Source organism: Salmo salar, chromosome 09 (assembly GCF_965601325.2).
Source record: "Salmo salar chromosome 09, fSalSal1, whole genome shotgun sequence".
Lineage (NCBI taxonomy): Eukaryota > Metazoa > Chordata > Actinopteri > Salmoniformes > Salmonidae > Salmo > Salmo salar.
Genome location: NC_138299.1, coordinates 155,790,983 through 155,813,651, shown reverse-complemented (window position 1 = coordinate 155,813,651; position 22,669 = coordinate 155,790,983). Strand labels below are relative to the sequence as shown.

At 46.2% G+C, this 22,669-nt stretch overlaps 1 protein-coding gene across 2 annotated transcripts in view; it reads left to right on the top strand.

Moving 5' to 3' along the window:
- Window positions 1-16,686, top strand: part of tiparp (TCDD-inducible poly(ADP-ribose) polymerase) — a 37,435-nt gene extending 20,749 nt beyond the window's left edge. For both annotated transcript variants that reach the window (XM_082956469.1, XM_082956468.1), the window contains exons 3-7: window positions 235-421; window positions 2,547-2,734; window positions 10,573-10,854; window positions 12,772-13,029; window positions 15,433-16,686. In XM_082956469.1, coding sequence (XP_082812595.1) covers window positions 235-421; window positions 2,547-2,734; window positions 10,573-10,854; window positions 12,772-13,029; window positions 15,433-15,622 — 1,105 coding nt within the window. In that variant the 3' untranslated portion in view covers window positions 15,623-16,686. The remainder of the gene's footprint in view (window positions 1-234; window positions 422-2,546; window positions 2,735-10,572; window positions 10,855-12,771; window positions 13,030-15,432) is intronic.
- The last annotated feature ends 5,983 nt before the right edge of the window (window positions 16,687-22,669 follow it).

Here is a 22,669-nt window from a genome sequence, read left to right as displayed (position 1 = left end):
CTAGGAGTCGTGTGTTTACCTTAGACTTCAGTGATACTGACCGTGTTCTCTTCTCTCCTAGGGGTCGTGTGTTTTACCTTAGACTTCAGTGATACTGACCGTGTTCTCTTCTCTCCTAGGGGTCGTGTGTTTACCTTAGACTTCAGTGATACTGACCGTGTTCTCTTCTCTCCTAGGGGGTCGTGTGTTTACCTTAGACTTCAGTGATACTGACCGTGTTCTCTTCTCTCCTAGGGGTCGTGTGTTTTCCTTAGACTTCAGTGCCATGCGTGTATGTGACCTGGAGTTTGACCGCGTCAGACGGTTGACCACTCCCTCCAGCCCTGCCGCCCCGCCCCCAAACACAAACCCCGCCCCTAACTGCCACACAGTGTGGAAATACTACTGCAGAGACAACTTTGGCTGGAGAGAATACTCTGAGGTGAGTGTCTCTGTGTCTGTGTTTGAGTTCGAGGCTATTAAAGGAGATTGTGTGTAACACACAAACTGACAAAGGAACCCAGACACATTAACCCTCAAGTCACACCAGATCAGTTGTCTGCCCACTGTCAGAAGATTAATACATCAATGAAGGATCATGTGTGCATACACACACACACACACACACACACACACACACACACACACACACACACACACACACACACACACACACACACACACACACACACACACACACACACACACACACACACACACATGGTATGTTTAGATTACAGGGTCCAGTCCTAACTGCTGCATGTGTGTGTGTGTGTGTGTGTGTGTGTGTGTGTGTCTGTGTGTGTGTGTTCAAAGCAGGGGTTGGAACCAAAATTATTATTTTCCAATCGTTTAGTTCTGAACAGAACCACTATTTGTTTTCGTTCTGTTCTACTGATCCGACCAGCAAAATAAAGTTCTCTGAACTGGTCCGAACCAAAAAAAAGAGTATCACTTTATATCATTCCTTCATGTTCCTTTTTAAACTTGTAAAATGAACAGTTTTTTAGGTGTAGCTCATTAAATGACTTCACCAGTCAGTGTGGATGGAGCAGTTTGTTAGGGAGCACATGGACAGACTAGTGTGTAGGGTGGGTGATGCCACATGGACAGACTAGTGTATAGGGTGGGTGATGCCACATGGACAGACTAGTGTATAGGGTGGGTGATGCCACATGGACAGACTAGTGTATAGGGTGGGTGATGCCACATGGACAGACTAGTGTATAGGGTGGGTGATGCCACATGGACAGACTAGTGTATAGGGTGGGTGATGCCACATGGACAGACTAGTGTATAGGGTGGGTGATGCCACATGGACAGACTAGTGTATAGGGTGGGTGGTGCCACATGGACAGACTAGTGTGTAGGGTGGGTGATGCCACATGGACAGACTAGTGTATAGGGTGGGTGGTGCCACATGGACAGACTAGTGTATAGGGTGGGTGATGCCACATGGACAGACTAGTGTATAGGGTGGGTGATGCCACATGGACAGACTAGTGTATAGGGTGGGTGATGCCACATGGACAGACTAGTGTATAGGGTGGGTGATGCCACAGCGAGAGAGGATGGAGGAGGTGCCTTAGCCAACGCTTCAAGCCATCTTATTATGATATGCATTATGTGAATTAGGCTCACAGAATTAAACCTCGGATTACAAACAACGCAACAAAGAGCCTATAACAAAACCTCTGTCTGTCTACAAGCAGAACATCTTTCAGTTTGCGTGTGTCGACTAGCTGCCCCCCTTCCCACTCAGACGTATAGGCATGTGACATTACGAGCATGATTCAGAAGATGGGGAGAGATTTTTAATGAGAGAATAATGGATTCAGTGTTTCAGGTCTAGTTCATTGATATTTTATAGTTATTCAATTTCACATTGGATTTAATTAACTATGAAAATGTAAGACTTGTTTTTATTCATTCTTTTCAGGTTTTCTGTTCTGTTCCCTGAACCGGTTCCAACTCCTGGTTCAGTTTTCTCTGTGTGTGTGTGTGTGTGTGTGTGTGTGTGTGTGTGTGTGTGTGTGTGTGTGTGTGTGTGTGTGTGTGTGTGTGTGTGTGTGTGTGTGTGTGTGTGTGTGTGTGTGTGTGTGTGTGTGTGTGTGTGTGTGTGTGTTAATTTGTCTATTCCCAGTGCTACAATTCAGTTTGATATGTTTTCTTAGAATGAGACCTGTTAAAAGCAGATTCAAGTGTTAGTTACACAATGTTAGGTGGAACAACTTTGAATCACATGATTTATAACTGATGAATAAATCACCATCTATAAATAATATATCTAACTAAATCTCTCATCCCCCTCCCTCCTTCCCTCTCCCTTCACCCTCTCTCCCTCCTTCCCTCCTTCCCTCTCCCTTCACCCTCTCTCCCTCCTTCCCTCTCCCTTCACCCTCCTTCCCTCTCCCTCCTTCCCTCTCCCTTCACCCTCTCTCCCTCCTTCCCTCCTTCCCTCCTTCCCTCTCCCTTCACCCTCTCTCCCTCCTTCCCTCCTTCCCTCTCCCTTCACCCTCTCTCCCTCCTTCCCTCCTTCCCTCTCCCTTCACCCTCTCTCCCGCCAGCCGGTGGTGCGTCTGATAGAGGAGGCTGGTGGTCGTGGTCTGAAGGAGGTCCGATTCATCACCCTACAGAACCACTACATCCTCAACATCAGAGAGGGCTTCCAGCAGAACGCCGTGTTCGGCTTCAGACGCCAGATCAAGAAGCGACCCCTCTTCCTGTCCTCCATGGTCCTCACACCACATCTACAGTAAGTACTGGACTAACACTATACTGAGTGTATAAAACATTCAGGACACTTGCTCTTTCCATGACATAGACTGACCAGGTGAATTCAGGTGAAACTATGATCCCTTATTGATGTCACCTGTTAAATCCACTTCAATCAGTGTAGATGAAGAGGAGGAGACAGGTTAAAAAGAAGGATTTTTAAGCCTTGAGACAATTGAGACATGGATTGTGTATTTGTGCCATTCAGAGGGTGAATGGGCAAAACAACATGTTTAAGTGCATTTGAACGGGGTGTGGTAGTAGGTGCCAGGCGCACCGGTTTGTGTGAAGAACTGCAACGCTGCTGGGTTTTTCACACAAGCTTTCCTTATGTATCAAGAATGGTCCACCACCCAAAGGACATCCAGCGAACTTGACAGAAGTGTGGGAAGCAATGGAGTCAACATTGGCCAGCATCCCTGTGGAACGCTTTCGACGCCTTATGGAGTCCATGCCCCGACAAATTGAGGCTGTTCTGAGGGCAAAAAGGAAGGGATACTACTCAATATTAGGAAGGTGTTCCTAATGTTTTGTCCACTGTTTACTAGCTATACATTCACATTTCAATCTACTGGACTAGACGTTTAGCTTCAGCAAACGCTCTTATCCATAGCAACCATAGTACACTGGAGACTGCTGCTACCATAACAACCATAATACACTGGAGACTGCTGTTACCATAACAACCATAATACACTGGAGACTGCTGCTACCATAACAACCATAATACACTGGAGACTGCTGTTACCATAACAACCATAATACACTGGAGACTGCTGCTACCATAACAACCATAATACACTGGAGACTGCTGTTACCATAACAACCATAATACACTGGAGACTGCTGCTACCATAACAACCATAATACACTGGAGACTGCTGCTACCATAACAACCATAATACACTGGAGACTGCTGCTACCATAACAACCATAATACACTGGAGACTGCTGCTACCATAACAACCATAATACACTGGAGACTGCTGCTACCATAACAACCATAATACACTGGAGACTGCTGCTACCTTGACAACCATAATACACTGGAGACTGCTGCTACCATAACAACCATAATACACTGGAGACTGCTGCTACCATAACAACCATAATACACTGGAGACTGCTGTTACCATAACAACCATAATACACTGGAGACTGCTGCTACCATAACAACCATAATACACTGGAGACTGCTGCTACCATAACAACCATAATACACTGGAGACTGCTGTTACCATAACAACCATAATACACTGGAGACTGCTGCTACCATAACAACCATAATACACTGGAGACTGCTGGTACCATAACAACCATAGTACACTGGAGACTGCTGCTACCATAACAACCATAATACACTGGAGACTGCTGCTACCATAACAACCATAATACACTGGAGACTGCTGCTACCATAACAACCATAATACACTGGAGACTGCTGCTACCATAACAACCATAATACACTGGAGACTGCTGCTACCATAACAACCATAATACACTGGAGACTGCTGCTACCATAACAACCATAATACACTGGAGACTGCTGCTACCATAACAACCATAATACACTGGAGACTGCTGTTACCATAACAACCATAATACACTGGAGACTGCTGGTACCATAACAACCATAGTACACTGGAGACTGCTGTTACCATAACAACCATAATACACTGGAGACTGCTGGTACCATAACAACCATAATACACTGGAGACTGCTGCTACCATAACAACCATAATACACTGGAGACTGCTGTTACCATAACAACCATAATACACTGGAGACTGCTGTTACCATAACAACCATAGTACACTGGAGACTGCTGTTACCATAACAACCATAATACACTGGAGACTGCTGCTACCATAACAACCATAATACACTGGAGACTGCTGGTACCATAACAACCATAATACACTGGAGACTGCTGCTACCATAACAACCATAATACACTGGAGACTGCTGCTACCATAACAACCATAATACACTGGAGACTGCTGCTACCATAACAACCATAATACACTGGAGACTGCTGGTACCATAACAACCATAATACACTGGAGACTGCTGCTACCATAACAACCATAATACACTGGAGACTGCTGCTACCATAACAACCATAATACACTGGAGACTGCTGCTACCATAACAACCATAATACACTGGAGACTGCTGTTACCATAACAACCATAATACACTGGAGACTGCTGTTACCATAACAACCATAGTACACTGGAGACTGCTGTTACCATAACAACCATAATACACTGGAGACTGCTGCTACCATAACAACCATAATACACTGGAGACTGCTGGTACCATAACAACCATAATACACTGGAGACTGCTGCTACCATAATAACCATAATACACTGGAGACTGCTGTTACCATAACAACCATAATACACTGGAGACTGCTGTTACCATAACAACCATAGTACACTGGAGACTGCTGTTACCATAACAACCATAATACACTGGAGACTGCTGCTACCATAATAACCATAATACACTGGAGACTGCTGCTACCATAACTTCTCTTGTTTGGATGGTACCATAACACACTGTGGTTGGACATGAAATGCCAGCACAGTGACCACACCACACTCTCTCTTCTGTCCTGACTTAGTGTCAGTATAAACAGTGTTCTATAGAGACAGTCAATCATTCTTCCCTGGAAGTAGCAGACAGTCATTCTCTCCCTGGAAGTAGCAGACAGTCATTCTCTCCCTGGAAGTAGCAGACAGTCATTCCTCCCTGGAAGTAGCAGACAGTCATTCCTCCCTGGAAGTAGCAGACAGTCATTCTCTCCCTGGAAGTAGCAGACAGTCATTCCTCCCTGGAAGTAGCAGACAGTCATTCCTCCCTGGAAGTAGCAGACAGTCATTCTCTCCCTGGAAGTAGCAGACAGTCATTCTCTCCCTGGAAGTAGCAGACAGTCAGGCCCTAGTGTAGTGTAGCACATTATGCTAACTACCAGAACACAGTGCTGCCCTGTCCCTGTCCCTGTCCCTGCCCCTGTCCCTGGCCCTGTCCCTGGCCCTGGCCCTGCCCCTGTCCCTGTCCCTGGCCCTGTCCCTGCCACTGTCCCTGTCCCTGCCCCTGCCCCTGCCCCTGTCCCTGTCCCTGCCCCTGTCCCTGTCCCTGCCCCTGCCCCTGTCCCTGCCCCTGTCCCTGCCCCTGCCCCTGTCCCTGGCCCTGTCCCTGGCCCTGTCCCTGCCCCTGCCCATCCTATCAGTCCAGTACTTCTGCTACTGGGGGGAGCTAGACTGTCCTTCTCCAACCAGGCCTGGAACAAACAGATGGAAAGCGAGCGCGAGAAAGGGAGACAAAGGAAAGAGCGATAAAGAGAGAACAAGGAAGAAGGAGGGACAGAAGGGAACGGATGGAAAAGGAGGAGAGGGGGTCTAGAGGGCTTCCAGACAGCAGCATGACTGAACGAGTGTGAAACGGGACTGTGGGGAGTTGGAATGTGAGCAAGGGATTTGTCCCCGGGACTTTTTCATTTGTTTTCTTCTTTCCATCTACGGCTGATGCTTGACTGTTCTGTTCTCCTGTGCTCTAGTCACCGAGTCATGAGTCTCCTGTGCTCTAGTCACCGAGTCATGAGTCTCCTGTGCTCTAGTCACCGAGTCATGAGTCTCCTGTGCTCTAGTCACCGAGTCATGAGTCTCCTCTGCTCTAGTCACCGAGTCATGAGTCTCCTGTGCTCTAGTCACCGAGTCATGAGTCTCCTGTGCTCTAGTCACCGAGTCATGAGTCTCCTGTGCTCTAGTCACCGAGTCATGAGTCTCCTGTGCTCTAGTCACTGAGTCATGAGTCTCCTGTGCTCTAGTCACCGAGTCATGAGTCTCCTGTGCTCTAGTCACCGAGTCATGAGTCTCCTCTGCTCTAGTCACCGAGTCATGAGTCTCCTGTGCTCTAGTCACCGAGTCATGAGTCTCCTGTGCTTTAGTCACCGAGTCATGAGTCTCCTGTGCTCTAGTCACCGAGTCATGAGTCTCCTCTGCTCTAGTCACCGAGTCATGAGTCTCCTGTGCTCTAGTCACCGAGTCATGAGTCTCCTCTGCTCTAGTCACCGAGTCATGAGTCTCCTGTGCTCTAGTCACCGAGTCATGAGTCTCCTGTGCTTTAGTCACCGAGTCATGAGTCTCCTGTGCTCTAGTCACCGAGTCATGAGTCTCCTCTGCTCTAGTCACTGAGTCATGAGTCTCCTCTTGCAATAAAATGCAATCTTACGGTGTTCATTTTGAGTTCAGGGTGCGTGCCTGTGTGGGTGCGTGCCTGTGTGCTTTAAGAATGTCCTGCTGAGCACACGGGTGGAAGTCATTCGTTTGATTGGGTCTGTAGCTGCTTGGGAGATAGTTCTCACTCGGGCAAATACCCACACAAACACACGTGTCCGTTCACCTTGCTTAAACACCTCTTCCTTTCTATCTCTCTTCCTCTCTTCCTGCATCTATCCATCTCTTTATCTTCCCCCTTCCCTCGTGCTATCTGGTTCTTTCATTACAGTCATTCTCTCTCTCTCTTCCCTGTGATCTTCTCAGAAGACATGGGAGAATAAAGCACCTGATTGTGGACAGATTTCAGCGTGACACTCAAACGAAGCAAGACAGAACTGAGATGAAAGATGAGACTGTCAGGGGAGAGAGAGGGAGGGAGAGCGAAAGATAAACTGTCACTGTGAAGCAGATAATCACACACACAGACGCGGAGATGAGGCGAATACCATTAAGACGTGGAGTCTGAGCCAGAGAGAACATGTCAGTGATCCTACTGTTAGTGACTGAAATGACAGACGGGCCATCTGACAGCCTCCTGATATGCTCATGCTTTGTGTTTTTCTCATCCTGTGTCAGCTCCTCATTTCTGTGAATCTCATAGTCTTCTCCTTGGCTGCTGCTGTAGTAGAGTATTGCTCTGCTTCTAGCACTATGTCATCATCGTGGGTGACAGGAACTAGGACATCGTGGGTGACAGGAACTAGGACATCATCGTGGGTGACAGGAACTAGGACATCATCGTGGGTGACAGGAACTAGGACATCGTGGGTGACAGGAACTAGGACATCATCGTGGGTGACAGGAACTAGGACATCATCGTGGGTGACAGAAACTAGGACATCATCGTGGGTGACAGGAACTATGACATCATCGTGGGTGACAGAAACTAGGACATCATCGTGGGTGACAGGAACTATCACATCGTGGGTGACAGAAACTATGACATCATCGTGGGTGACAGGAACTATGACATCATCGTGGGTGACAGAAACTAGGACATCATCGTGGGTGACAGGAACTATCACATCGTGGGTGACAGAAACTATGACATCATCGTGGGTGACAGGAACTATGACATCATCGTGGGTGACAGAAACTAGGACATCATCGTGGGTGACAGGAACTATCACATCATCGTGGGTGACAGGAACTATGACATCATCGTGGGTGACAGGAACTATGACATCATCGTGGGTGACAGAAACTAGGACATCATCGTGGGTGACAGAAACTAGGACATCATCGTGGGTGCCAGGAACTATCACATCATCGTGGGTGACAGGAACTAGGACATCATTGTGGGTGACAGGAACTAGGACATCATCGTGGGTGACAGGAACTATCACATCATTGTGGGTGACAGGAACTATCACATCATCGTGGGTGACAGGGACTATCACATCATCGTGGGTGACAGGGACTATCACATCATCGTGGGTGACAGGAACTATCACATCATCGTGGGTGACAGGAATTATCACATTGTGGGTGACAGAAACTAGGACATCATCGTGGGTGACAGGAACTATGACATCATCGTGGGTGACAGAAACTAGGACATCATCGTGGGTGCCAGGAACTATCACATCATCGTGGGTGACAGGAACTATCACATCATCGTGGGTGACAGGGACTATCACATCATCGTGGGTGACAGGGACTATCACATCATCGTGGGTGACAGGAACTAGGACATCATCGTGGGTGACAGGAACTAGGACATCATCGTGGGTGACAGGAACTATGACATCATCGTGGGTGACAGAAACTAGGACATCATCGTGGGTGACAGGAACTATCACATCGTGGGTGACAGAAACTATGACATCATCGTGGGTGACAGGAACTATGACATCATCGTGGGTGACAGAAACTAGGACATCATCGTGGGTGACAGGAACTATCACATCATCGTGGGTGACAGGAACTATGACATCATCGTGGGTGACAGGAACTATGACATCATCGTGGGTGACAGAAACTAGGACATCATCGTGGGTGACAGAAACTAGGACATCATCGTGGGTGCCAGGAACTATCACATCATCGTGGGTGACAGGAACTAGGACATCATTGTGGGTGACAGGAACTAGGACATCATCGTGGGTGACAGGAACTATCACATCATTGTGGGTGACAGGAACTATCACATCATCGTGGGTGACAGGGACTATCACATCATCGTGGGTGACAGGGACTATCACATCATCGTGGGTGACAGGAACTATCACATCATCGTGGGTGACAGGAATTATCACATTGTGGGTGACAGAAACTAGGACATCATCGTGGGTGACAGGAACTATGACATCATCGTGGGTGACAGAAACTAGGACATCATCGTGGGTGCCAGGAACTATCACATCATCGTGGGTGACAGGAACTATCACATCATCGTGGGTGACAGGGACTATCACATCATCGTGGGTGACAGGGACTATCACATCATCGTGGGTGACAGGAACTATCACATCATCGTGGGTGACAGGGACTATCACATCATCGTGGGTGACAGGAACTATCACATCATCGTGGGTGACAGGGACATCATCGTGGGTGACAGGAACTGTCACATCATCGTGGGTGACAGGGACTAGGACATCGTGGGTGACAGGGACTAGGACATCGTGGGTGACAGGGACTATCACATCATCGTGGGTGACAGGGACTATCACATCATCGTGGGTGACAGGGACTAGGGCATCGTGGGTGACAGGGACTAGGACATCGTGGGTGACAGGGACTAGGACATCGTGGGTGACAGGGACTAGGACATCGTGGGTGACAGGGACTAGGACATCGTGGGTGACAGGGACTATCACATCATCGTGGGTGACAGGAACTATCACATCATCGTGGGTGACAGGAACTATCACATCATCGTGGGTGACAGGAACTATCACATCATCGTGGGTGACAGGAACTATCACATCATCGTGGGTGACAGGAACTATCACATCATCGTGGGTGACAGGGACTATCACATCATCGTGGGTGACAGGGACTATCACATCATCGTGGGTGACAGGAACTATCACATCATCGTGGGTGACAGGGACTATCACATCATCGTGGGTGACAGGAACTATCACATCATCGTGGGTGACAGGGACATCATCGTGGGTGACAGGAACTGTCACATCATCGTGGGTGACAGGGACTAGGACATCGTGGGTGACAGGGACTAGGACATCGTGGGTGACAGGGACTAGGACATCGTGGGTGACAGGGACTAGGACATCGTGGGTGACAGGGACTATCACATCATCGTGGGTGACAGGGACTAGGGCATCGTGGGTGACAGGGACTAGGACATCGTGGGTGACGGGGATCATGTTGGTTATAATGCAGGACGTGGTGGAGCTTCAGTTTTATTGGTTATTCAGCATTAGCGTAGCTTCTAATGAAATAAAATATTGTTGGATTGTTCTGGGTGTGGTTCATAATTCTAAAAGTGAGCAATATAATATTCCCAGATATGTTGTAAAAATCTGTCTCTCCCCTCCCTCCCATTCTTCTCTTTTCCAGGACTCTTGGTGGCCTCTCCTCTTTCCCCATCTCCTCCTCCACTCTGGATCTGTCTGTTTCTCTCCCTCTCTCTCCCACCTTCACCAACCCTCCCAGCGTATTCCCAGAAACATGGTTACCCATGACGACCAGCCAGGACTTCCTGCAGGTTCCAGTATCCCGTGACGACCGGAGCTATCGGACCGTCTACACCCTCTTCCACAAGACGGTGTCCGAAACCAAGTTCCGCATCCTGAAGATACTCCGTGTTCAGAACCCCTTCCTCTGGGAGAAATACAAGAGGTGAGTTATCATACCGTTATTACACAGGAATTCACCTGGGTCCTGGTGGAGGTAAGGAGATGGTTGACTTAGTAGCTACACACTTATTAGCAATTAGTTTGTTATGAATGTCTGAATCAGGGCTCTTGTGTTCCTGGAGATAGATGGCTGGTGTGCCTTGGCTGCTACACTGGTCCTGCTTTAGACCAGACCTAGAGGAAAGACTGTCTGGTCCTGCTTTAGACCAGGCCTAGAGGAAAGACTGTCTGGTCCTGCTTTAGACCAGACCTAGGGGAAAGATGGATGTCTGGTCCTGCTTTAGACCAGACCTAGAGGAAAGACTGTCTGGTCCTGCTTTAGACCAGACCTAGAGGAAAGACTGTCTGGTCCTGCTTTAGACCAGACCTAGGGGAAAGATGGATGTCTGGTCCTGCTTTAGACCAGACCTAGGGGAAAGATGGATGTCTGGTCCTGCTTTAGACCAGACCTAGAGGAAAGACTGTCTGGTCCTGCTTTAGACCAGACCTAGGGGAAAGATGGATGTCTGGTCCTGCTTTAGACCAGACCTAGAGGAAAGACTGTCTGGTCTTGCTTTAGACCAGACCTAGGGGAAAGATGGATGTCTGGTCCTGCTTTAGACCAGACCTAGGGGAAAGATGGATGTCTGGTCCTGCTTTAGACCAGACCTAGGGGAAAGATGGATGTCTGGTCCTGCTTTAGACCAGACCTAGGGGAAAGATGGATGTCTGGTCCTGCTTTAGACCAGACCTAGGGGAAAGATGGATGTCTGGTCCTGCTTTAGACCAGACCTAGGGGAAAGATGGATGTCTGGTCCTGCTTTAGACCAGACCTAGAGGAAAGATGGATGTCTGGTCCTGCTTTAGACCAGACCTAGGGGAAAGATGGATGTCTGGTCCTGCTTTAGACCAGACCTAGGGGAAAGATGGATGTCTGGTCCTGCTTTAGACCAGACCTAGAGGAAAGACTGTCTGGTCCTGCTTTAGACCAGACCTAGGGGAAAGATGGATGTCTGGTCCTGCTTTAGACCAGACCTAGAGGAAAGACTGTCTGGTCCTGCTTTAGACCAGACCTAGGGGAAAGATGGATGTCTGGTCTTGCTTTAGACCAGACCTAGGGGAAAGATGGATGTCTGGTCCTGCTTTAGACCAGACCTAGAGGAAAGATGGATGTCTCTCTGCTATGGCCCTGAATATGAATGCGCTGGAAGGGGTCTGTTCCAGGCTAAACGGCTCTGATGCCAGAATGCACCAGAATGCTTTCAATTGGGGCCAAAGAGGTCATTGGTGTTGTTGTGGTTAGTGTTGTGTTTCAATATGACTGAATGATGTGGGTGCTTTGTGCTGTACGACTGGTGAGAGCCAAGTTGTGTGTGTGTGTTCAGTGTGTGTGTGTGTGTGTGTGTGTGTGTGTGTGTGTGTGTGTGTGTGTGTGTGTGTGTGTCTGAACACACAGCTGGGCTCTCAAATTAGTGTAACCCACTAGTGAAGGTGAGACCGTGAGAACCGGGATTCAGAAGCACAGGAAGTGGGTCCTTGATTTTTTTTTTTATACAGCAAATTGCCATAGATACGGCAGAAGGGAATAGAGCAGAGAGAGGATGAGTCAGGGGGGTGGTGCTGTGTGTGTGTGTGTGTGTGTGTGTGTGTGTGTGTGTGTGTGTGTGGTGTGTGTGTGTGTGTGTGTGTGTGTGTGTGTGTGTGTTTGTCCTACTTGGTAGAATCAGTGAATCAAATAGACTAGACTGTAGAGTTAAAGCTGTTTCACTGTATCTGGTGAAACATTCAATCACTAAAGACAACACTAATAACACACACACACACACACACACACACACACACACACACACACACACACACACACACACAATCACCAGACTGAAGACATCATTAATAACTCCCCCTCCTCTCCCCCTGACAGGAAGAAGGAGTACATGTCTCGTCGTCTCTCGGAGATGGACAGGATGCTGAGCGAGCGTCACCTGTTCCACGGCACCTCCACTGAGGTGGTGGAGGGCATCTGCAAACACAACTTTGACCCACGTGTCAGTGGCAAACACGCCACCATGTTCGGACAAGGCTCCTACTTCGCCCGCAAGGCCGTCTACTCCCATAACTTCTCCAAGCGCTCTCCTAAAGGGATCCACTCCATGTTCCTGGCCAAAGTCCTCACTGGCAGGTTAGTAGTCTTTATGGGGATTACTATGTCCTCACTGGCAGGTTAGTAGTCTTTATGGGGATTACTATGTCCTCACTGGCAGGTTAGTAGTCTTTATGGGGATTACTATGTCCTCACTGGCAGGTTAGTAGTCTTTATGGGGATTACTATGTCCTCACTGACAGGTTAGTAGTCTTTATGGGGATTACTATGTCCTCACTGGCAGGTTAGTAGTCTTTATGGGGATTACTATGTCCTCACTGACAGGTTAGTAGTCTTTATGGGGATTACTATGTCCTCACTGGCAGGTTAGTAGTCTTTATGGGGATTACTATGTCCTCACTGGCAGGTTAGTAGTCTTTATGGGGATTACTATGTCCTCACTGACAGGTTAGTAGTCTTTATGGGGATTACTATGTCCTCACTGGCAGGTTAGTAGTCTTTATGGGGATTACTATGTCCTCACTGACAGGTTAGTAGTCTTTATGGGGATTACTATGTCCTCACTGACAGGTTAGTAGTCTTTATGGGGATTATTATGTCCTCACTGGCAGGTTAGTAGTCTTTATGGGGATTACTATGTCCTCACTGGCAGGTTAGTAGTCTTTATGGGGATTACTATGTCCTCACTGGCAGGTTAGTAGTCTTTATGGGGATTACTATGTCCTCACTGGCAGGTTAGTAGTCTTTATGGGGATTACTATGTCCTCACTGGCAGGTTAGTAGTCTTTATGTCCTCACTGGCAGGTTAGTAGTCTTTATGGGGATTACTATGTCCTCACTGGCAGGTTAGTAGTCTTTATGGGGATTACTATGTCCTCACTGGCAGGTTAGTAGTCTTTATGGGGATTACTATGTCCTCACTGGCAGGTTAGTAGTCTTTATGGGGATTACTATGTCCTCACTGGCAGGTTAGTAGTCTTTATGGGGATTACTATGTCCTCACTGGCAGGTTAGTAGTCTTTATGGGGATTACTATGTCCTCACTGACAGGTTAGTAGTCTTTATGGGGATTACTATGTCCTCACTGGCAGGTTAGTAGTCTTTATGGGGATTACTATGTCCTCACTGGCAGGTTAGTAGTCTTTATGGGGATTACTATGTCCTCACTGGCAGGTTAGTAGTCTTTATGGGGATTACTATGTCCTCACTGACAGGTTAGTAGTCTTTATGGGGATTACTATGTCCTCACTGACAGGTTAGTAGTCTTTATGGGGATTACTATGTCCTCACTGGCAGGTTAGTAGTCTTTATGGGGATTACTATGTCCTCACTGACAGGTTAGTAGTCTTTATGGGGATTACTATGTCCTCACTGGCAGGTTAGTAGTCTTTATGGGGATTACTATGTCCTCACTGACAGGTTAGTAGTCTTTATGGGGATTACTATGTCCTCACTGGCAGGTTAGTAGTCTTTATGGGGATTACTATGTCCTCACTGGCAGGTTAGTAGTCTTTATGGGGATTACTATGTCCTCACTGACAGGTTAGTAGTCTTTATGGGGATTACTATGTCCTCACTGGCAGGTTAGTAGTCTTTATGGGGATTACTATGTCCTCACTGACAGGTTAGTAGTCTTTATGGGGATTACTATGTCCTCACTGGCAGGTTAGTAGTCTTTATGGGGATTACTATGTCCTCACTGACAGGTTAGTAGTCTTTATGGGGATTACTATGTCCTCACTGGCAGGTTAGTAGTCTTTATGGGGATTACTATGTCCTCACTGACAGGTTAGTAGTCTTTATGGGGATTACTATGTCCTCACTGGCAGGTTAGTAGTCTTTATGGGGATTACTATGTCCTCACTGGCAGGTTAGTAGTCTTTATGGGGATTACTATGTCCTCACTGGCAGGTTAGTAGTCTTTATGGGGATTACTATGTCCTCACTGGTGGTTAGTAGTCTTTATGGGGATTACTATGATTTATAGCATCACACAGCACAGAAACGCATCACACAGCACGGAAACGCATCACACAGCACGGAAACGCATCACACAGCACGGAAACGCATCACACAGCACGGAAACGCATCACACAGCACAGAAACGCATCACACAGCACAGAAACGCATCACACAGCACGGAAACGCATCACACAGCACAGAAACGCATCACACAGCACGGAAACGCATCACACAGCACGGAAACGCATCACACAGCACAGAAACGCATCACACAGCACGGAAACGCATCACACAGCACAGAAACGCATCACACAGCACGGAAACGCATCACACAGCACGGAAACGCATCACACAGCACAGAAACGCATCACACAGCACGGAAACGCATCACACAGAAATGTGGTTGAAGAAAACACTTCCTGACTTCAGTAGACCACCACTGGTGAGTCCTCCGTGATAGTTCCATGTGGTGAGCACTAGCAGAACTTGACGTTGTTCCTCTCTCCTCTGTGTCTCCAGGTTTACAGTGGGGAACCCCTCTATGCGTCGGCCGCCCCCACTCAGCCCCCGCGACCCCTCCAGTGACCTGTACGACTCGTGTGTAGACAACTGGGTGGACCCCCAGATCTATGTTATCTTTAACGACGACCAGAGCTACCCCTACTTTATCATCCAGTACGAAGAGGTTCCCAGTACCGTGGCTATCTGACACGAGAGCAGACCGAACCAAACCCAGTACCGTGGCTATCTGACACGAGAGCAGACCGAACCAAACTCAGTACTGTGGCTGAGAACAGACCAGACCGAACCAAACCCAGTATTGTGGCTGAGAACAGACCAGACCGAACCAAACCCAGTACTGTGGCTGAGAACAGACCAGACCGAACCAAACTCAGTACTGTGGCTATCTGACACGAGAGCAGACCGAACCAAACCCAGTACCGTGGCTATCTGACACGAGAGCAGACCGAACCAAACTCAGTACTGTGGCTGAGAACAGACCAGACCGAACCAAACTCAGTACTGTGGCTGAGAACAGACCAGACCGAACCAAACCCAGTATTGTGGCTGAGAACAGACCAGACCGAACCAAACCCAGTACTGTGGCTGAGAACAGACCAGACCGAACCAAACTCAGTACTGTGGCTGAGAACAGACCAGACCGAACCAAACCCAGTGCTGTGGCTGAGAACAGACCAGACAGAACCAAACCCAGTACTGTGGCTGAGAACAGACCAGACAGAACCAAACCCAGTACTGTGGCTGAGAACAGACCAGACAGAACCAAACCAGAGCTACCTCATACTGCATCATCAGTATGAATAGTTAACCAGTACTGTCGACATCTGAGACCTATTGGTTCCTCCCTACACCATTTTGGGTCTGAACAGTTTAATTCGGACACAATGCTGTGAGAATAGACATTAGCGTCTGCCATTTTGGGTCTGAACAGTGGACAGTTTAATTTGGACCCAATGCTGTGTGAATTAATAATTGCCTTGGCGTCTGCCACTTTGGATCCCCATCGGGACTGAACAGTGGACAGAGTCACTGAGACTCAGTGCTGGAGTGACCACATAACGTTTCTGTTTAAAACATGACCCCCATCTCTCTCTAAGACCTCTTTCTCTCAGAGGGCAGACATATTTGGTGAGATAAGCTGTACGTACGTTCTTGTTGTTTATATTTGAACTGTGTGCCTTTTGTTCATAAAAATGTTTATTTATGTTAGTTAATGTAACATTGAGTAAATAAATCATCTAAAAGAGAAAATCGTAGCGCTGTCCAGGCTGATTTTATTGCCAAGTTTTATATTTCATTGGCAGTTGAGTACACTCTTTCTACAGCCTCAGCAAACACTGGTCCTGTTTTATGGACCTACTGTAAGTAGCCTATATGCAGCCAAGACAGAAAGATAAACGCAGTCAGAGACTAAAGTAGCGCTGACGCGGTCAGCTACCCCATCAAGATTCTGAGCCTGTCTGGCAGGGTTGGTCCAACAAAGCCAGAGCCCCCTGATGGGAAGGCATAATATACAAGGAATTTCTCCAAGCTGCTAATGAGAACCTTGACGACCTTGTACCTAGCTGTTGGGGATTCTGGTGGGGTGCCCTCAACCCAACCAGGCAGTGGCAGTGCTGGCAACACTAGCTGCAGAAATCCATGGTGAGGAGGTCACACTCTGACAATCAGAGAGGGGCCAAATTATTGTGGCCCTAGTGGCACAAAATCATCAAAGGTTTGACTGCACAGAGATTCTTGGGAAAATGGTCACAACAGCATGTGAGTGTTTCAGGGTAGGGGGGTGTATCTGAGAACCATCAGCTAGAACTTGACATTGGTTAATCAAATCTTCCATTCTTGGTCAGTGTTGCATGCCTTCTCACACAGCTACAACTGTATATGCATTCACACATGAAGTCTTGAGTTGGGCTCAGGGATGGAACAACTGTTGAACGTCTGAGCTTGTGGTTGTTTGTGGTGGGAGAGGAGTCGAGTGTGTAATTGTGTGTGTGTGTGTGTGTGTGTGTGTGTGTGTGTGTGTGTGTGTGTGTGTGTGTGTGTGTGTGTGTGTGTGTGTGTGTGTGTGTGTGTGTGTGTGTGTGTGTGTGTGTGTGTGATATATATATATCCCACATCTGTTGCAATGGAGTAATTCAAGGGTTTTTCTTTATTTGTACTATTTTCTACATTGTAGAATTATTGTGAAGACGTCAACATTATTAAATAACACATATGGAATCATGTAGTAACAAAAAGAGGGTTAAACAAATCAAAATATATTTTATATTTGAGATTCTTCAGAGTAGCCACCCTTTGCCTTGATGACAGCTTTACACACTCTTGAACAAATAAAGAAAAACCCTGGAAGGAGTAGGTGTGTCCAAACTTTTGACTGGTCCTGTATATTTGTTTTTTAAATAACTGTATACAGTACAATCGACGTGAATGCGTTGGAAATTACTTTGGCAGTTAATCTGCTTCTGTTCTGGGGTGGCATTCTGTGATCTTTTTAAAGGATGGGACCCATTTATTTTATTTCACCTTTATTTAACCAGGTAGGCCAGTTGAGAACAAGTTCTCATTTACAACTGACCTGGCCAAGATAAAGCAAAGCAGTGCGACACAAACAACACAGAGTTACACATGGGATAAACAAAACATACAGTCAATAACACAAAAAAATCTATGTACAGTGTGTACAAATGTAGTAAGATCTACCAATCTATCAAATGCCATAGGATACAGGGGTGTTCTGCCAGTCACTGGGACGTATTTACCTGGCTAAAAGAGAAGGAATATAATATCTATTGGTTACATTGGTTTTAGACTAAGTTGTGTGGAGAAAGGACGGTGGGGCTAGATGGCAAGGTAGATGGATTCTTTTAAATATGTTATTGTCACAATTGTGTGTAGAGAAGGACCAAGGCGCAGCGTGCTCTGAGTTCCACATTTTATTTTAGTGAAACTTTACAAACAACAACAACAACAACAACAAGACACACCCAACAAACCGTGACAACAGCGGTGCTACATGCACTGACTCAAAATAAGATCCCACAAACAACAGGTGGGAAAAGGCTGCCTAAATATGATCCCCAATCAGAGACAACGAGATACAGCTGCCTCTGATTGGGAACCATATCAGGCCAACATAGAAATACAAAACTAGAGTACCCACCCTAGTCACACCCCGACCTAACCAAAATAGAGAATAAAAAGGATCTCTAAGGTCAGGGCGTGACAGTTATTGGACCACAAACTGATTTAGCTCATTAATCTATAAGGTCCAAATAATTATGATCCATGCTTCTTTGAAAAAAATAATATTTCTATATATATATATATATATATATATATATATATATATATATATGTATAATTGATCAAACCTACAAGCAATACAAGACTCTATTATTGTGGGAGATTATAATACGGTCTTAAATACCTCTATGGACCGTAAAGGAAGTCACACTACAAGCTATCACCCTTATGCACTTAAGGAAAATCACAAATATCATGGATATATTGGAACTAGTGCATTTTATGGAGGCTTAAATACCCCTGACCTAGTGAGATATACATGGAGGAGACTTAAATACCCTGACCTAGTGAGATATACATGGAGGAGGCTTAAATACCCTGACCTAGTGAGATATACATGGAGGAGGCTTAAATACCCTGACCTAGTGAGATATACATGGAGGAGGCTTAAATACCCTGACCTAGTGAGATATACATGGAGGAGGCTTAAATACCCCTGACCTAGTGAGATATACATGGAGGAGGCTTAAATACCCTGACCTAGTGAGATATACATGGAGGAGGCTTAAATACCCTGACCTAGTGAGATATACATGGAGGCTTAAATACCCCTGACCTAGTGAGATATACATGGAGGAGGCTTAAATACCCCTGACCTAGTGAGATATACATGGAGGAGGTTTAATATCCTGACCTAGTGAGATATACATGGAGGAGGCTTAAATACCCTGACCTAGTGAGATATACATGGAGGAGGTTTAATACCCTGACCTAGTGAGATATACATGGAGGAGGTTTAATACCCTGACCTAGTGAGATATACATGGAGGCTTAAATACCCTGACCTAGTGAGATATACATGGAGGAGGTTTAATATCCTGACCTAGTGAGATATACATGGAGGAGGCTTAAATACCCCTGACCTAGTGAGATATACATGGAGGAGGCTTAAATACCCCTGACCTACTGAGATATACATGGAGGAGGCTTAATATCCTGACCTAGTGAGATATACATGGCGGAGGTTTAATATCCTGACCTAGTGAGATATACATGGAGGAGGCTTAAATACCCCTGACCTAGTTAGATATACATGGAGGAGGCTTAACTACCCTGACCTAGTGAGATATACATGGAGGAGGCTTAAATACCCTGACCTAGTGAGATATACATGGAGGAGGCTTAACTACCCTGACCTAGTGAGATATACATGGAGGAGGCTTAAATACCCTGACCTAGTGAGATATACATGGAGGAGGTTTAATATCCTGACCTAGTGAGATATACATGGAGAAGGCTTAAATACCCTAACCTAGTGAGATATACATGGAGGAGGCTTAAATATCCTGACCTAGTTAGATATACATGGAGGAGGTTTAATATCCTGACCTAGTGAGATATACATGGAGGAGACTTAAATACCCTGACCTAGTGAGATATACATGGAGGAGGTTTAATATCCTGACCTAGTGAGATATACATGGAGGAGACTTAAATACCCTGACCTAGTGAGATATACATGGAGGAGACTTAAATACCCTGACCTAGTGAGATATACATGGAGGAGGTTTAATATCCTGACCTAGTGAGATATACATGGACGAGACTTAAATACCCTGACCTAGTGAGATATACATGGAGGAGGTTTAATATCCTGACCTAGTGAGATATACATGGAGGAGACTTAAATACCCTGACCTAGTGAGATATACATGGAGGAGACTTAAATACCCTGACCTAGTGAGATATACATGGAGGAGGCTTAAATACCCTGACCTAGTGAGATATACATGGAGGAGGCTTAACTACCCTGACCTAGTGAGATATACATGGAGGAGGCTGAATCAAGCTAGTCGTCTTGACTACTTTCTCATGTCATTCAAATCAAATCAAATTTTATTAGTCACATGCACTGAAAACAACAGGTGAAATGCTTACTTACGAGCCCCTAACCAACAATGCAGTTTAAAAATATACGGATAAGAAATAAAAGTAACAAGTAATTAAAGAGCAGCAGTAAAATAACAATCTCGCTGGCACAAAAAGTTTAAAAAGTGTTGCTAGGAGACAGAATGCAGTCTGAGATATACAGTGCATTCAGAAAGTGTTGCTAGGAAACAGAATGCGGTCTGAGATATACAGTGCATTCAGAAAGTGTTGCTAGGGCGAGCAGCGAGATCGGCACGGTGGCTGGGGACGATGCAGTCGGACAGTGCATTCAGAAAGTGTTGTTAGGAGACAGAATGCAGTCTGAGATATACAGTGCATTCAGAAAGTGTTGCTAGGGGACAGAATGCAGTCTGAGATATACAGTGCATTCAGAAAGTGTTGCTAGGGAAACAGAATGCGGTCGGAGATATACAGTGCATTCAGAAAGTGTTGCTAGGAGACAGAATGCAGTCTGAGATATACAGTGCATTCAGAAAGTGTTGCTAGGGAACAGATTGCGGTCTGAGATATACAGTGCATTCAGAAAGTGTTGCTAGGAGACAGAATGCAGTCTGAGATATACAGTGCATTCAGAAAGTGTTGCTAGGAGACAGAATGCAGTCTGAGATATACAGTGCATTCAGAAAGTATTCGGACCCCTTCCCTGTTCCCACATTTTGTTACGTTATAGCCTTATTCTAAAATGTATTACATTTATTTTTCCCCCTCATCAATGTACACACAACACCCCATAATGACAAAGCGATAACAGGTTTTTAGAATTTTTTGCAAATGTATAGAAAACAAACAGAAACCTTATTTACAAATAAGTATTCAGACCCTTTGCTATGAGAGTCGAAATTGAGCTCAGGTGCATCCTGTTTCCATTGATCATCCTTGAGATGTTTCTACAACTTAATTGGAGTCCACCTGTGGTAAATTCAATTGTTTGGACATGATTTGGAAAGGCACACACCTGTCTATATAAGGTCCCACAGTTGACAGTGCATGTCAGAGCAAAAACCAAGCCATGAAGTCGAAGGAATTATCTGTAGAGACAGGATTGTGACGAGGCACAGATCTGGGGAAGGGTACCAAAACATGTCTGCTGCATTGAAGGTCCCCAAGAACACAGTGGCCTCCATCATTCTTAAATGGAAGAAGTTTGGAACCACCAAGACTCTTCCTAGAGCTGGCTGCCTGGCCAAACTGTGCAATCGGAGGAGAAGGGCCTTGGTCAGGGAGGTGACCAAGAACCCAATGGTCACTCTGACAGAGCTCCAGAGTTTCTGTGTGGAAATGGGAGAACCTTCCAGGAGGAGAACCATCTCTGCAGCACTCCACCAATTAGGCCTTTATGGTAGAGTGACCAGATGGAAGCCACTCCTCAGTAAAAGGCACATGACAGCCCACCTAGAAGGCACCTAAAGGCACCAAAAGGCACCTAAAGGACACTCAGACCATGAGAAACAAGATTCTCTGGTCTGATGAAACCAAGATTGAACTCTTTGGCCTGAATGCCTAGCTTCACGTCTGGAGGAAACCTGGCACCATTCATCACCTGGCCAATACCATCCCTACGGTGAAGCATGGTGGTGGCAGCATCATGCTATAGGGATGTTTTTCAGCGGCAGGGACCGGGAGACTAGTCAGGATCGAGGGAAAGATGAACAGAGCAAAGTACAGAGAGATCCTTGATGAAAATCTGCTCCAGAGCGGTCAGGATGATGCAGACAATTACATTGATGGAAGCCACAATCTATCTGCAATATTAAAGCTGATCTTCCCCCTAAATTAAAAAAATAAAGAGTATATTGGTATTTGATATTAGTGATAATGCCAGAGAAGCAAGTATTTGGAGGATATATTTCATCGGTGGCCGGTAAAACGTGCCAATATATCCTCCAAACACAGGATTCGAGGGCATTATCACTTTTATTACCAACGTATTCAAATAATGATTGACAGATTTTCACTAGAAACTTTATTTTGATTAATTTATTTATACTATTTCGTCCTTCCACTAGATAAAGTCCCGACACAAATCTAGGGTTTCTTCCCA